The following is an 18,185-nucleotide window of genomic DNA, read 5'->3' on the forward strand; positions in this document are numbered from 1 at the left end:
ATTTTATTAGGATCGGACCCTATTTTACTTTACCTCCCATTTAAAGCCAAAGGACATAAATGCTTCATATAAAATAAACATGATTTATTTTATTCTATATTCTTTCATAACTGTTGTGGGTATGGGCCATGTCCCGCATTCATGATTGTAACTGATGATAATAATTTCTTTTTTAATTCAATAAATTTAATTAACATTAAAATAAAACAACATAAATATTTTTACATTTAAAAGTATTATTTTTTATTAATTTTAAGATGGTAATGCTATGCTAGAGTTTTTATTTTAGGTTTCATTTTTTCTTAAACGCCTTAAACACATGGCTTTTTTATTTTATTAATCCTTTTATTATTTTCTCGTTCTATTAACTTAATCAAAAGTGAAATATTTTCTTTTCTTTTTTGTTTTGTTATTTATTTAATAATTACTTTAAAAAGTAAAGGTATTTAATTATAATTATATTGTAAAATATATTAATGTATATATTTTTGTTGTTGTTGTTTTTCTTTTTCTTTTTTTAAATATAATTATTTTATATTTTGAATGTTTTGTTTAATGCTATAATATTAAGTTACAAGTTACAACTATTAAATGTATATAAATATTATTTGTTTTATTATATTTATATAAATGAATTAGATTAATTTGGTTTTTATATAAATAAAAAAATATATATGATATAAAAGAAAAGGAATTAAAAAAACAAATTAAAGTCTAATTTTGTTTTACATAAATTTATATACATACACGATAAATGTTTTTTTTTATATCTAATAAAAAAACTTTAAAATAATTATCAAGAGTTTTTATTTTAATTATGAATATATTTAAGACGACTTTGTCCTAAAAAATACGTATTTTCGGTAACTGAAAAAATTGTTTTTTTGTAAAAAAAAAAAAATATAACCAAAAATATTAGGAAGACAATAATTGAATAAATAAAATAAATGTAATTAAAATTTGTTTTTGCAGTTAAGTTTTGAATAGTTATTAGTTTATAAAATAAGCAACAAAGATAAAAAACGTTTAAACCATAAACAGTAGAAACCCCAAAAATGTTAAAAAGAATTTAATAATAATAGAAATAAAAACATTTCACAGCATTAGTAATTTTGTAAACATTTTACAGAAAAATATGTAAGTTATGCATGTGAAATTTCATGTTTAACATTAATTGTGAAATTTAAGCTTTTAAAATTAAATTTAATCCTAACTTGTCAAATTCTGTCTGAAAGATTTTATATTGTTCATAGAAATTTAAGAATTTTTTAGTTTTATTTAATTTTCTGTTACAAAATCTTTAGAAAAAATGTTGAACAAATGTCAGCTATTTACGGATTAATTTGCCTTTTTTTTGTATTGGAATTATTAACTATTTTTATTATATTTGATGATGTTTTTATTTTGAAATATACGTATTTTTGTTGTTACTTTTTATTAAAATTCGAATTATTTTTTCTTGTCTTTAATGTAAAAAATGGTGTGTGGGAGGTTTTAAGTATAAAAATAATTTATATTTTTTTGTTTTATAAACATTTTATGTCATGCTACATATATCTTTACTATTTTTTTATATGTAATAATTTCATTTAATTTTATGTTTGTATTTATTAAAAAAAAAAACCAATAAAATAAACGAATTCGATTGATTTCATTGGGGGGTATGAAGTAGTATAGTCTTTAATTGACATGTTATTATTAAGTCAAATTAGAAATGAAATAAATTATTTATTTTATAATTTCAACCAACACATTGGGAAATTGAGCCGTAGAAGCAACTGAAAACAAACTAGTTGTAAAGATTTCTTGATAAATATTTTCAATAGGTATTTACAAAAATTTGTAAAGTAGTTTATAAACCTAATAGACAAAATCAATTTGCTGTATTTATAAAAAAAAACTCTAGTATGTGAAAACTGTTACGTTAATAGGAAATCTATACGCGACAAATATTTATTACAAGAAACTTCAAAAATTGGTGAATGAATTGGTGTTATTGCACAACTAAGAAATATTTTAGAGCTTTGAGTCCTACACTTAACTATTTTTATTAAACGTTATTTAAATTCAAAACTAAGCTTTTTATACTTATAAAAATTTGTATTATAAATATGTACTCTAGCGACATTTTATGTCGCTTTGTAATAAATACTTGTCAGGCAAAAACTTCTTTTAAATGTGTATATCAATAGAATTCTTTTATAAATACTGCCACTTATCTACCTACATATTATCTATTAGTTATTTAAACAAACACTGAACACAAGCTGTAAAAAACTAAATAGCATTAATGAAATATATGTATAGTAGTATTTTCATATTATAAAACCTGGCCAGAATCAAGGAAAATTATGTATTTATGCTAAAACCTTAGAATTATAAAAATAATAAAAAATATTATATAACAATAAATTTATAATTTAAACAAAATATTTATTCCCTCTCCCGTTGTCATTATTTCCTGGATTAAACTTTGTTTTAGGCGTTGTTTTAAATAAGGGAGGAGGTTGAGAACTTTTTTCAGCTTAAAGAATATTCATGTTTGTTTTAAGGCTTAAGAAACAAACAAAAAAAAAAAAACAAAATCAATCGAAAAATAGTCAAGTAGAAGTGGGGGAATTTGGGTTTAAGATAGAGTTTTGTTTCATTTTATATATGTATGTATATATAATATTATTATATTCGTCGTTGTCCTTAAAATTCATAATTTTTCACTTCAATTTCTTTTAAATATACTCCTATGTATATCTAGTATAATGTATGTATATAGCTCATATTTAAACAATCAACTTGTTATCCTTCAGTTGTTGCAATTAATAATTAATTTATATACAAGAATTAAAAAAAAAAACACTGAAGCAATTATCATTCTTCCACATTTCATCGTTTTGAAACTTCAAATTTTTAGTTCAACAGAGCATCCATGGTGTAACGAAATGGTTGCTGTTTTTTAAGTTGTTGTTGTATAGTTGGAAGTTGTTGGCGATAATGCTTATTAATTTGTGGTTGTTCAATCAATGATGATGACGATGAAGTGGTTGATGTTAAAGATGCCGCTGATGACGGTCAGTCTAATATAACAACCTCTGACTTAATAGCTCTGCTGGCTATATGGGGTTTTACAGCTGCTGCTATAGGAATATTACGCCAGGGTTTACGGGCTGCCCTTCTTAGATCTGTTGGTGATAAAAATTTACGCGCTTTTCTGGAACACAAAAAAATTAAGCAAAGATACGGTTTGTCTTGTTTTAGTACTTTTTTAGGCGATAAAAGTGAAATGGATTTCAAAATTCCACTTTATGTAGTTGACAATTCAATTTAGAGGAAACTTGAAACATTTTACACTTACTTGCTGGCATTTGTTGCTCTAAAGTAAACATCATCTGGCGCATCCATCCAACTAATAACCTGTTTGCGACCATTACCTGTACGCGCCATTTGAGCAATTTTCGGTTTTCCATTAAGCTATAAATTAAAATAACGAAAAAACAATTACACAATTAATTTATTTATAAAATATTGTTCAAATGAATAGTACATACATGATGTCTTGACAATGGTTGACCCGAGGCAGCCATCATAGCAGCAAATTGCTCAGGACTCGGACAATGTGAGGGCATAGGATCTTTGTTGGGTCTCTTAGTAGGTGGTCCAGCCGGTACGATAGTCACTATTAATAATAAATAATACAAAACATGTCATACAAATAGTTGTAACTCTTATTATTACAAATACCTTCTGTTCCATTTAGTTGTGTTTCTTCGTGAGGTCTTTTACGCATTACAGAAGGAGCTGGTGTCGGTATAATTGTTATATCTTTTTCCAGATCAATAATCTTATTGGGTATACGATCGTAGAGTAGACTGCCGTCTGGGCCCTTCGGTGGTTTTGGGAAGTAAACCACATCTGGTTTTGGCATTTTATCTTTTGGAGTCAAAACTAACCACTCATGTGGTCCAATACCTGGTGATCCCAAACGATTAGCTATCTTAGTAACACTACCACGATCTTTCTTTTTCAGCAACAAAATATTCTTTATATCTGTAGCTGATTTTCCAGACATGCGAGTTGTAACTGTCGTAAAAGGTGTAAAAGGATAAAATAAATAAATATAAATATATTATCATGTCAAGTAGTATTTTGTGCAAACTCACATTCTTGCTTCACTAGCTGTGTATTAATTGCATATGAACTCTGTCGGGCAGCTTTTTTAGGTTTTATTATATTCCTGCAAATGATGCGCGCCAGTCGGGTCATTGGATTCGTGTGCAAATAGAATGCAGTACGTGTCTTCATTATCGGTCTGGGCGAACTGGAACTAATTGCTATGCCATGAGCTTGGGCATAATGACGAGCAAGATGCGTTTTTAGTTTAAATTCTTTGCCACAATTAACAATTGAACACCTATAAAATTGCCTCCAATTTATTAATAATTGAATATTCGTTCACAATAGCCAAATGCAATACTCACTTATGCAATGAACGATTTGATAAATCACTAACTTTTTCCTCTTCGTCGGCAATCACTTTCTTCTTACTATCTTCTATACTGCCATCATTTTTACTCTTAAGACCACCATACTTTTTCCAATAATCCCAACACGTTTGACACAGACGCGTGAGCACATTGCCACTATTCCAAGGATACCACTATTACACAATAATAAATTACATGATATGTTTGTAAAACAGTTTTAATATCGTCCTTACTTGTGATGATTTAATATTTGAGCAAGATTCACAAGGTTTGCCCATATTTGAGACATCCGGACCACCATTTGTTGTGCCATTGAAAACACCAGCTTTTGTAACTGTTGTTGCTCCAACACCACCACTATTACCCTTTGTTGTAGTAGTAGCATTATACTGCGGAATATATACTTGTTTCAACTTTAGTTCCGCTTCCACAGCCTTAACGCGTTTTTGTTGGACATAACGATCTGTCGTTTTCCACATGTAGTAATATTCAATAATTTGTTTTAATGTCTTCCAGGGCAGCTGCAAGTGTAGGTGAAAAATAAAAAAAACTTTATACGACATTTCATTAAATTGCAAATACTTACGAAATCTTGTCGTATATCATTGAAATCTTTTCCATATTTATCTAAGGCTTCTTCAAATAGATTTGCTTCAGAAGCACTCCAATCTTCGATTTCATCACGACATAAAACTGGACCAGTGGAAGGAACTAAAGAACACATTGCCTCTTCAATGGAATAATTATGTTTGTGCAAAGTGTCCATGGCATGAAACTGGAAATGTAATTAAATTAATTTGTTTATAATTATAAAGATAACAATTGTTTTGTACCAGAGTAATATCGCGACTTGCTGCTGCCGCAGACATATGTAATGAAGGCTGTTTAACCGAACTACTACAATCCAAAGCTCGTGCAAATGTCCCAATGGAACGCGATACAACCAAAAACTGATCAATTTTTCGATCTGTTAATACATGACTTGGAGTCCATACTAAAGTTTCTAATTCTTCTAATTTGCGTTCATCGGTGGTAATGTCTTTAAGCTTAGCGGGAATTTCACTTTGATAACGACTACCAACACGAATTTCACCTTTATCAGCCAAAAGAGTTTTTTGAGTGGGGTCAAAGACCAAACAATAGAAAAACGTATCCTGCAGAAGAAGAAATTAATTTAAGTTATGAACTTTTGTTTTTTTTTTATGAAATAAACAATCAAATAAAATGATGTAGAAATATTGGTAGAAAAATAATTTCTAGTTATAAAAATTAGAATTTCTGAAATTTACGACTCACGTCTTTATTTAAATAACTTTGCAGTGATTCCGTTTCATTAAGCAGTGTCACCGAACATTTGCCTCTTATTTGTGTGGCGGGTAATGATTCAACTTGTCGCGACAAAAACAGTTCACGATGTTTGATTTGATAACGTTGTTTAGCCGTTAAGGGTTCACCTTTTTCCGATGTTCCTGATGAAGCATTATGGCCCGTTGTTACTTTATCACCGGCAGCAGAAACAGGACTTGTACGTTCTTCATCTAGGGCAGCTATAAAGTAAATATTATTTTTAAATAATAATATAGAGGAAATAAAAATATCTACATAATTAGTTACGGTAATTTTTTAATAACTCTAGTTTTTTCTACAATATACACTCAAACTATTGAGTTTACTACGTTTTCTTATACAAAATACCAATAATGAAATAAAAAACATATAAATCGTTTTTTTTTTTCAACTAAAACAAAAAATCTACAGAAATCCAATTGAGGTTTTTAACTAAGCATTGTAAATAGAAGAGTTTGTAATTGATACCTATCGAAGGATCAAGAACAGCTTGTGCCGCTTGTTCTTCTCCTACTGGTGTTCTAAGCCATGTTTTCTTCAGCTTCATTGCCAGTGGTGAGTCTTCAGCTGTGGCCACTACATAATTTAGAAAAATAAATTTCGGAATTATGTTTTAATTTTAACAAACATATATAATCAACAGTGTTTATTGTAAAAAAAATTATAAAAATATGTTTATAAATATACTAACATTAAAACAATATTATATTTAATCCAACTATTAAATGTTTGTTTGCATTTTTTAATTGGCAAACTTCTAGTATTTCGAATAAAAATAAGAAAAAGATTAAAACAATTGACGCAATATTGAATTGAAAATAAAGATTCCAACAAGTTTTTAGTATTGCTATACCCAATGTGCTTTGCTATCCTAAAAACAGTACAAATAAGAAACCTTTTAAGATTTTTCATATAATGCCAAATTTTAAAACTCTCACTATTTTAGATAGCCACGTTCACTATTGATAGTTTGCCCATTAATTACTCCAAATATTCATATTTATGTAAACGTTTCCCAGGGTTCTAGTTAGTTATAGATTCCCAGATTTACTAATTTTAATATTGAATTTATAAGGGAAATACTACGACCAATATTGCTTTTATTCTTCAACCAAATATTCATATTGATACTAAAGACACTTTTACAAAATTTGAGGACTCTTACCTGAATAGTTTCCCTAATATTTCAAGTTTGCCATTTTCTAAATGTTCATATGGATTTCCCAGTACTGTATTTAAATCATGTGGGAGATGCCTCGCTCCTAAAGCTAATCCCCAGATTTATTACGCAAAAATGTTTACATGAATGTAAAAGATGTTCGTGCAAAATTTGAGTATTAAAAATACAATAATTTCCCAGATATACGACTTTTTTGTTTTTAATTCATATGGGAGGTGCCACGCCTGTTATTGCTTGTCCGGCCATTTTATCCCCAAATTGTTTATGTGAATTTCAATATTGACCGTGCAAAATTTCAGGATTCTGACGCTAACAGTTTCCACTGCCCTATTTCTAGTCCGCTCATTTTTGTTTTTAACATTAAGTGAGAAAACACAATCAGTAAAAACAACATAAAATAATCAATTCGGTAGAAGTTTCTGTGTAATTACTTATTTTGTATGTTCCATTTCCTACTTGAAATTTTGAAATTAAACGTGGCCTATTGTTGCTTCCAGACATGGTAATGATGTTGAAAGTATCAATATTTATAACACTTGATATGGGGGCTACCAAAATACTTATAGTACTGGGTAAACGCAGTCTAAGGGTTCCGATAGGGATACTAACGGGGCATTGCTCAGTTAGGGCCTTTGTCAGTAAGTGGGACAATAACATACCGCACTATTGCAGGTAATCTTCACTCTTTGAAGGGAATCACAATGGACCTTATGGTCTCCGAGTTGATATTCAACTTTTAATGGTGCATAACCCTTCTAAATCTAAACATACGTCCAAACATACAGGATTAAATTGTGAAATCTTCATGAAAATCGGTCCAGCCGTCTATAGTTTACAAATGTATAAACAATAATTTGTTTTTTATAATTAAAATCCATGATATTATGATTAAATTCTAAAATTATAAAAAAAAGTATATAAAAATCCCTTAAGAGTAAAAACAAAAATAAGATTATAAAAAAAATAACTGAAAAACTTGTGCATATTTTAATCAAAAATACATGACGAAATGTGCAAAGGAGTATGCATATTGGGTGGGGGATATTTGTGTGGATTTACCATAAAAAACTGTATATTGTAATGATGATAAGAACGCGCTTCCTGAATGTTAACATTACACAAAACAAAGTTTAAGTTAAATTTATGTCTGAGTGTAGTAGTTGTGACTGGATAGTTATATGAAAGGCTAAAAAAAAGAGTACGACCAAAGCAACAAAATAAAATATTCAAGTTACAATCGGTTAGATCTATTACATTATTCCCTTCTGAAATTAACATTGAAGTAAATTTTAAGAAAAAATGTTGCATTTTTGTATTAAACATTTGTCTAGTCTAAATTCAACAAAAAGTTATTATGCATTGTTTGAAATCTGAAATTTGTAACAGTAGTATGATCAATCTATATTTATTTTCATTTAGCATTTTGGAGAATACATATAAAAATTAATGCCAAACAAACAACCAACGATGCTATGTGGCGGATGGCTACTGGGTATAGATAGAGACCGAGTGAATGGAGGTGTTTTGGGTGGTATAAAATGGAGCCATGTGAGTAGGTTACATAAAAACATTGGATGTTGCTTGATGATTGTATTGTGTTGAAAATTTGAAGAGATGGGGGTGTTTGTTTTAAAAAGGGGTGGCGAAAAATGGCTTTCAAGGATGCTTATGTGTACTTCTCCATTTTTCTCGTTTTTGACAAATGTAAAAAAAAACGAAAAAATAGAACATAAAAGAAACTGTACATAAATTAAAAAAAATTGCAAAAAATATACTTAAATATATGTGGCATGTAATTTATTTAATAAACATATATTTAGGGATAATATTAAAAGGCAAACTTATTTGTATATTTTAATATTAATAATATGAATAAATATTAAGCTAATTATGGACATATGTATATTTGTTGTACAATAAAATAATTGGCTTTATTAATTGCATTTAAATTTTTGACTGATATTTTTCCAAAAAAACTTAGCCATCAAATCGAATTGCAATTATGCATACAGTTAAACATCTTTAAAGTGTTTAAAAGATATGTATATTGCAAATACAGAAATACAATTACATAATAAACGTACAAAAATTCTGAAAATATACTGGAAAAACAATAATCCAAAAAAAAAAAAAAAAAAACATACTGACTACCATACTCTCGAGTCTAATCTGCTGATAAATACAGAATTAAACCATGTACATATGTATATTAGGCCATACTAGTAAGGACACATAGCTGATTTTAGAAATCCCTTTCTGATACCATAAATACTGCAATTGCTCTTCTAAATAGGTCAATCCAAATAATATATAAAAAACCTATTAATTTAGCCAAAAACTGCAATTTATTGAAATAACATTTGCTTGTTTTTAAACTCCTATTTCTTTTATATTTCAAGTTCCTTTACGAAATGTAATTTTTATATGCATACATGTTCTTTAGATACGTAATATGTACTTTCAAGCTGATAAATGTATAAGAAGTATGAATATATGTTTATTTGTATGTATGTATTTTGTTGTATACAAAGAGTAAACCTATTTTAGATGTTCGTTAACATTAATATAAACGTGTACCCAAACAGGATATACTATATGATTCCATTCATACACAGACACATAAACATTCATTCCCTATAGAGGTTCAGAAACATTTATTCATTTCTAACAGTTGTTCAAGAAACTCTTTTGACAACAATAACAAATAGTTTTTTTTTTCTAATTTATTGTAGTAATGGATTTTTTTTTAAATTTCTCGATAAGCAAGATTATAAATACAAATATAACGCTCGATTAAATTTATAGTAAAAATCGAAACATTCTGTAAGCTTTTTTTAATTTTTACCCAACTTTAAAAATATACGTACTCTTCTTATTGTCTACAGAGTTTATTGAGAATCTGTATTTTAAACTATATATTTATATGCACACATACATATGGTTGTATATTTTCCAATGTGCTTTGAGTTTCACTCTTTTAACAACAAACACACACTGAAAATAATCCATGCTTAACTTTACGAAAAAAATTGTGTAACTTTATTTATTTCTTTATTCATTACTGTAAAATAAAAGCCTCATTAGACCAATTATCATTTTTCGTAATATTGACGAAAATTTCGACTATAATACGAAATATCATTTAATCAAACTATTTTCTAATTTTATGAAAGTACGAAAACCTTTCGTAATATGTCTTTTCACCACGAAATTGTTTCGTAATATATACGAAATTTTACGAAATATTTTAGTATAATGCAAAATAATTTTAAAAAATTAAATTTCATAAAAACATTTTTGTTAATTTTAAAGTAATTTTTGTAGATTTAGCTAACAAATTATCATCCATACGAAATTTTCTTTTATGTTATTAAAATATTTCGTGAATTATATAAAACTTTTTTTAATTTTTATTAAAAATGTTGTAGTTTTATTTATTTATAATCTAATCAATATTATTATATTTAATTTCGCTTAAATTTACAAAAAAGATATTGCAAAAGGTCCCAGCAGTTCGACAGGACAGTCCCGAATTGACCACTTAACCTACCACTTGTGGTGGCCCCTAGCCACCTGACTACCCAGGTGACCGACCATTTTAACATGGGCTTGTCTTACGAGGAATCGTCACTCTACACCCTACAAAGAGACAGTAAAGAGACGATTGCCTCCGCTCTCGCTTACAAAGGGGACACTAAAGTGACGATTGTCTTTCGGAAGTACAAAAAAAAACAACTTTTAAGAGTATAATCTCTAGGTTACTTGAGGACAGTAAAAAGACGACTGTCTCCGCTCCCGCTTACAAAGAGGACACTAAAGTGACGACTGTCTTCATTCTCGATTACAAAGGGTACATTCGTGACGAATGACCCAAAACATACGAATTACGATCATCCAGGTGGTTAACTATTAGTGGAAATTACTGTCTTTTTCGTATGCATTGACTCTTTGTCGAACTGCTGGGGTTTTCGTAAAATTAGAAAACTTTTTATTAAATAATATTTCGTAATACACACGAAATTTTTGTAAATATTACGAAAAAAAAAATTACGAATTTATATTTCGTAAAGTTAAGCATGAATTCTTTCAGTGTAGCACATATGTATTTAGAGTTAGGTACTTGCTCACTACCACATGCTTAGAGTTAGGTGCTGCAGTCAAAGAATCGGACTACTTATTATACTTTGATTATAATGTAATTCACAAAGTAAATAAATGAAAAAATTCGACCGGATAATAATTTGTTAAATAAAATTATTTTTTTTTAATTAACAAAAATTGTTTGTAATTAAAAAAAAATATTTTCTAAATTTCATAATTTTTTTTTCTAAAATTACAAAAATATTTTTTAAATGAACAAACATTTATTATATAAAATTATTTTGCATTATACTAAAAAATTTCGTAGATATTACGATACAATTTCGTGGTGAGCAAAAAATACACTTGTACATTTTGTCACATTTCATAAGGTTCATCCAGAATAAAATTAGTTTAATACTGGACGTGAGTAAAATCCATTCATATTCTAGTGTCTATGACTATAAAGAATATATTTTGAAAAAAAAAAAAAACTTTCGCGGTAGAAAATTATCAAATTAGAGGGTTTTTGGAAACTGTTGTAAATCACAGGAATTTGGAAAAATAAATTGACGAACTTACAATGTCACGATATTCGCATTACTTCAAAAAAGTCGTTACGTTTTTATTTTTTCATAAATGTTTGATAAATGTGAATATATCCAGCAAAAACTCGGTAATGACTTGTACTTACACAACTACTAACTACATTTCAATGACTACTACATACCGTCTGCATTACTTTTAAGTACTCGTATAATGGTGGTAAGTAATTGCCTCCAATGACATCACCGTCTTACTTTTACTACTTCTTTACTTTACTAAAAAGCGGCTATCTTAGAAATATAAAATCCGGAAAAATATTAGATTTGATTATTACAATCTGAAAAGCATGTTCTAATATAAATTTCATTTTCAAATTTGTCTCTTAGAGAAAAAAGTTAAAATATGTTTAAATATTTTCTCCAAAAAATACCTATGCATATCACTCTACTACATACTCAGGGATGGAGGTTTGAGTACTATTGTATTTTTTTCCAATACTTTTTAGATAATTTTCTTATTTTTAAACTCTATAGAAATATATGTATTTTATTTATTAACAAATAACAGTGCTATATTCGGCTATGCAGAATATTAAATACCCTACACGTATAATAGTATTTTATAAAGAAAGCTAAAATTTCGTTTTCGTAACAACAATTACACAGGACTGAATTCTGTGCGTTAAAGTGATTTTCGGAAGTGGCCGTTGTATGGAAGCTATTCATTTATGGATCGTTTCAGTTGGTAATACGATTTTTATTGATATTAGATTTAAATATATTTTGGAATATATGTATGTATGTACTTGTGATCTAGTCGTCGAATAAGTTCCATCGAAATACATACATATGTAATTTTGGTTGTGTCTTAGAAAATACCTATCATCATATACATATCGTTAAGACTTCAGTTTAAAACTATTTGTAATAATAATTTCCCAGATCTGTACAACCACTGAAAACCATTAAAATGTTTGTTGTATTTGTCGCTGTTACTTCCCATATTTGTTGAATTAAAAAATATGATAGCAAGAGAGTTTTGTACATCATATTAGGGCATTACTTTTATATTTTGAAAGTACATACATGTATATGAAATTTAAAAAATATATAAAATACAGTTGTATAGAACATCCTTTAGTTTTAAATAAAATCAGAGCATTACTGGATATTACATTGTCATTTGTGGTTATGACCCTAATGTACATACATATATATGTACATACATACACACATACAGATGTATATGACAGAATTCGTTTTCTGTTTGATACGGTTTTTACATCTATGCATTTTTTTCGAATTTTTCAACATTATTTTGCTTTAGCATAGTGCAAATCGATATTTATGATTTTTCTTTACATTATACGTACGTACATCTTTTGTTTTATACAATATATATTTACGTGTACATTGTTCATGTTATTGTGTAGTGTTTTCTTTTCGATATGTTTGTATATATTTTATGTCACTTAATAAAATTGGTTCAACTAATTCCAACACACTAAACTTGATCTAATTTTCAAATACAAAATTGAATATTTATTAAGGACAAACAATATTTAAATGAAAATTAGAAATTAAAAATAATTTTTTATTTCCAGTAAGCAGATGAGATTTTTTTTTTTTGATAAATTCATATGCTTAGAATGTGTTGTTTTAAGTAACAGTTTAATTGTAGTATATTTTGTATTATACTAATTTATCTCACATAAATTAAATAGATTGAAAATTAAATATAATGATCAAATCTAATTACAAAATGTTCGACTCAACGAGGATATTTTGAAATTAAAATTAATATTTGAAAACAAATACTTACGTTGATGTTTATCAGCTAATTGAACCAAGGTATTTGGAAGATCTCTTCTTCTATAGAAGCACATTACTTTGGCTTCAACACTACCACTTTGACTTTTATTCAATTCTTCAATGCGACGTATTAGATATGGACTATTCGGAGATGTCTCTACATAGACATAGTCTGAAATTAAAAAAAAAAAGGAAAACATTATTTACAAATTATAAAGAAGATAAACAATTATATTTTTAATATACAATATACTATGAATGCGATTGTATGTGACGTTTGTACGCTTTCTGAATGTTATAGATTTTATAAAAGTAGGAGTATTTGAAAAATTTGTCATTCTATCCCATTAGAAACCTTGTTTTCCAAAATATGAATTAAAATATGTGTATTTTGGCACGTCTTGTATCTTTTTTGTTTTAATTTCTTACACTACTATTAAAATTATACACTTTTATTTTTGAGGTTATAAAACATATACATATTATATAAAGAAGAGGTGTATGAAAGTGCAGTCGGTCGACAGGGCCGACATATTATTTGTTCTAATCAATAAATAATACAGTTCCCATTCAGAAAAGAAATTACACTTAAGTTTTCAAATTAGTATGAAATTTCCAAACTTAAGTAACATTTTTTTTCCTTACCCCTATTATCTCAATGTCTGGTTATATTTTATCGTAAGGTTAAATTGACAGTTTTCATAAAAAAAAAAAACATTTTAACCGGCAGAATATCTACCGGTTAAACGATAACCGGAGTTGGTGTTAACCGGGGTTAGTAAGACTGTAAAACTCAGCCTGAAACATTTTAATGTTAATATGTATTTATAAAAAATGTTATTAATTATTTTGCGTCAGTTGTTTACACTTTTGCATTTCTTGTTCAAGTTTAAACAGCCTCCATTGGGCGCTTAAACTAGCAAACAAAATTAACTGAGTACTCAAAAACAGTTTTTGATTATTATTTTTAATTTAATCGCTAATCGTTCACCTAAAGATGATCCTCAATGTATTAAAATTAAATATGTTTTCAAATTAATATTTACTTCGTTTCAAATGTTGAAATGTATTGTACAGGATGCACTATATACATATGTACATATATATTAAATCATAATATGATATATTTTATTTTTTAATTCAAATTGTTGCATCAACCTTTTCTATATTAATATACACACTTTTTATTACAGTATTTTATATGTAGCATGAATATATGTTGTTTGTGTCATTAGCAGATTCACCGGTATTATTAGAGATACCAACCAATATATCTATCTAACTACCTAAATAGATACACAAATACCAACAGAGTTTTAAACAATCATACACACATGCAAAATGTACATAAGTACAGACAAAACAAAAAGTATACGTTTTTATTTTCAGTCATACATACGTACCCCAATACCTATGAAGTGTTTAGTATAATTAACTAAAAGCGAATCATAAAAATATATTAAAGTCAAACAATTGGTCAAGTAAGAACTTGTTATAAAGTAAAAAGGGCTACTCCATATTGTTGATATTATAAATGCTTTCAATTGTTTTCTTGGAGGTATATTATATGGCGGAAAATAGAAATAAATCATTAAATAATGTAGTTCTGTTCATATTTAGTAAAAGAACTTTTACATCTATATATTATTTACTTTTCTTTTATTTTATTAAACAGCTTTTATGATTTCTAATTTTGATTTTTTATTTAAAATTTGGACTTTGAACAAATCATACATATAAATACACTACAGTGAATCTGTGTGTTTACATGTGCGACGAATGTTTAATTAAAGCTGTTATCAAACAATAACAATATTATTTTTAATTCGTACAAAATTTTAAATAATTAAATATATGATTGTTCGATAGGTAAAGACATTTCTCATAATCTAAAGTTTCCACTAACTATTCCATTAGGTTTACATACAAATGTATGTAGGTACATATAACATAAACATGCACTTAAATTTATTATAGGTTCAATGAATATGTATAGGCAAAAATCACATGAGTTCACTATATGGATTAAAGTCCTATCAATGCAATGTTTTTTCTCAGGCATTAAAATTTAGTGTTTTAAATCCAAAATTCAGTAATATTTTTTTAAAAAATGTTTAAAAAATAAATTAAATAAAACATTCAACAGTGATGTTAATTTTGAAATCAACACTCAAAATATCGTATACATTTATTATTGCAAAAATTGAGGCAACTCCACACAAGGGTACTCCCAAAAGAACTAGTCACAAACTAAACAAAATATACCAAACAAACATGTTCGATTTAACATTGCGATTAATATAGGTAAATTACTACATTTCGTTTATATTCCATATTTATACAGATAGTTAGTTCGAAAGGAAATACACCTGTTTTGTTTATGTTTTAGAAATCTGGCCGGTTCTTCAAGAACCAGTCGAAGAACTTCATTAAATGAAATAATACTAATTAATAGATATAGATTTTGTTATTTAAATGGTGTTACAGCTCCCAAGGAGTTTGAATACTATATAATAGAGTACTCAAATTCCGTACTGAGCCGAAAATATAGTATATATTTGACTCTGTCAAATGTTAAATGCCCTTTTTTACGCTGGTTGAAAAATTAACAAAGCGAAAATTATATAATTTATTCAAAACACAGGAATATGGAAATAAAAAAGTCGTATCAACCCAATTTTCCACATTTTCATCTTCTAGTTTTTCTGACTATATAATAACCCCCTTATTCACAAACAACATTTTTATTTTATAAAAGGTTTATAAAACAAAATTTCCATACAAAATCTAATTTATAAACTGTTTATAAAATAAAAATTTTGTTTGTGAATAAGGGGGTAATAATTTAAAAAATATATTTTTTGTGAATTATTTTATAATTTTAGTTCACGTCTTTTTTTTAAATATTTGATAGGTGTGAACGTTTTAGAATTTCATAAGGACTTGGAAGAAAAATTCTCAATGTTACACACGCATTGACAAACTTCTATATACGCTTTATTGACTCTGATGGAAGTAGAGGGAGAGATAATACAAATATGTATTGACTATTATACTATATAACTTAATTTGTTTTAAACATAACATATTAAAAGTGCATGTAAATGACGTACATATGTACATATAAATATGTACATATGTAGGTATAATAAATATAAATGAAATTTATCATCTGTAACAACTTTCACACACCGTCACCATCTTTCCAACTCTCAACTAGTTGCACTAGTTTTTTTAACCAGATTACAAGTATAAACCATACATACATGTAATATAATAGTACATTCAACAAATTCCAATTAGATAAATTAAAATCGTAAGAGTTTAAACGGCGGTGTGTGGCGATGGAAATACTCGTGTACACAAATACACTGCTCACTTGAAAAAAAAAAACATTAAATACAAATTGCAAACTCATACTGAATCTGATTTTTGGCATCAACAGAGAAAAGGAGTATTAAGTATGTATGAAGATGGTTGGTAATTGTATTTACATGATCGAGGTGGAATGAAATATATAATCAATAGGTACTATAGTTTATTTGTTTTTTTTTAGTTTTAGTTGCAGTTAGTAAATTTTATAAGATACTTTTTATAAAAAGTAATATTATAATAATTAATAAACAAAATTGGAAAACAAAGCAATGAAATGATAAAATCAAATAAATGCACTATATACTGCATATAACAACACCACCATCAATATCATTGTCATCATCAACACATCACATTTTATACCATGGACGTACACATACTAAAATGTAATTGTACTGTATTCAGACACATTTGCACAATGAAACCAACAATATTGGTGTTTTGTCTGGGTCTTTCTTTTTGTCTGATTTACATTCTTCCGTCTTTTTATTTTCCATATTTTTGCATACAAGAAAAACAGGCACAAACAGACCCACTCGCCAACACGGAATTTTAACACAATGCAGCCAGCAGCAGCCATTATAAGAAAAAAGCTGAACTACATCAGAATATAGGCCCCCAATGCTGCTGGTGCCGCCGCTACTTCTGCAGTGGCTACCCAACAATTTTTTTAAGTTCAGTTCAACGTCATTAACTATAGCGTAAAACAGCGACGTTATCGGAAAAGAGTAGCACATAAAAGTGTATAAATGTAGGAGAGGTGTACGAGGCATGAAGAGAAATCATTAATATGAAAAAAAAATAAAAGCAGCAAGCAAACCGACAAACGAAGACGAAACACAGTGCAAAAGATATAAGCGAAAAAATGGAAAATTTTTTTTCTTCATCTCACCTCCGACACGATACATATTTGTAGCCATTTTCACTTTATTTTCATACACAATTTTATATGTATTTTATACACTTCAATGTTAATAATATTATTACACAGTTTTTTTGCAATTTTAAACACATTTATTAATAAAAATCACAATTTGTTATGATTACATTCACACAAGACGCGTTTTTTTCGTCGCCATCTTAGAAAATTACTGTGAATTACAGTCGCCATCAGAGCCCTGCGCCGACAAATATCAACGGCGGCGGCGACTGACACTAAATATGTCGGCGGCGGCTTAAAATCGACTGTAAGCCGGCTAAGTTTTCAACTACGTTTAGTTTTTAAATTTTCAACGATTTTAAATAAAAACGGAATCCGAGAGGGTCCGATCCTCAAAATTTTATTTTTCATAAATGTAGGTTTCGGTTCCTAAAAATGTTTTTTTCTTCGACATCGACATTTGATCGAGATAAATTTTCGTTCAATTA

The 18,185-nt window shown here is 27.9% G+C and overlaps 1 protein-coding gene across 5 annotated transcripts; it reads right to left on the reverse strand.

Moving 5' to 3' along the window:
* Positions 1–815: 815 nt before the first annotated feature.
* On the reverse strand, positions 816–17,910 carry LOC119599811 (metastasis-associated protein MTA3). 5 transcript variants are annotated; one of them, XM_037949698.1, is made up of 13 exons: positions 17,710–17,910; positions 13,453–13,614; positions 6,294–6,401; positions 5,775–6,025; positions 5,312–5,632; positions 5,065–5,253; positions 4,712–4,999; positions 4,473–4,651; positions 4,155–4,420; positions 3,736–4,074; positions 3,543–3,670; positions 3,350–3,465; positions 822–3,205 (listed from the first exon to the last, which is right to left on the reverse strand). In XM_037949698.1, the coding sequence occupies exons 1-13, from the start codon at positions 17,735–17,737 to the stop codon at positions 3,067–3,069; spliced, it is 2,514 nt and encodes an 837-aa protein (XP_037805626.1). In that variant the 5' UTR covers positions 17,738–17,910; the 3' UTR covers positions 822–3,066. The 5 variants fall into 5 exon arrangements, with proteins under 5 accessions (XP_037805629.1, XP_037805626.1, XP_037805627.1 ...); XM_037949699.1 differs by having other exon boundaries at positions 823–3,205; positions 4,155–4,417; XM_037949700.1 differs by having other exon boundaries at positions 834–3,205; positions 4,155–4,405.
* Positions 17,911–18,185: the final 275 nt, after the last annotated feature.

The sequence above is a fragment of the Lucilia sericata genome, unplaced genomic scaffold (genome assembly GCF_015586225.1).
Source record: "Lucilia sericata isolate MDLA Ls3-8-SP2 unplaced genomic scaffold, ASM1558622v1 Contig000089F_arrow, whole genome shotgun sequence".
Lineage (NCBI taxonomy): Eukaryota > Metazoa > Arthropoda > Insecta > Diptera > Calliphoridae > Lucilia > Lucilia sericata.

What these genes read in the sequence shown, in the direction of transcription:
- LOC119599811 (XM_037949698.1), bottom strand. Translation starts at nt 17,737, where the DNA reads ATGGCTACAAATATGTATCGTGTCGGAG. An exon ending in TGTTCTTGATCCTTCGATAG is followed by an intron (nt 6,026 to 6,293) that starts GTATCAATTACA and finishes TTTACTTTATAG; the next exon opens with CTGCCCTAGATGAAGAACGT. An exon ending in CAAGTCGCGATATTACTCTG is followed by an intron (nt 5,254 to 5,311) that starts GTACAAAACAAT and finishes TTACATTTCCAG; the next exon opens with TTTCATGCCATGGACACTTT.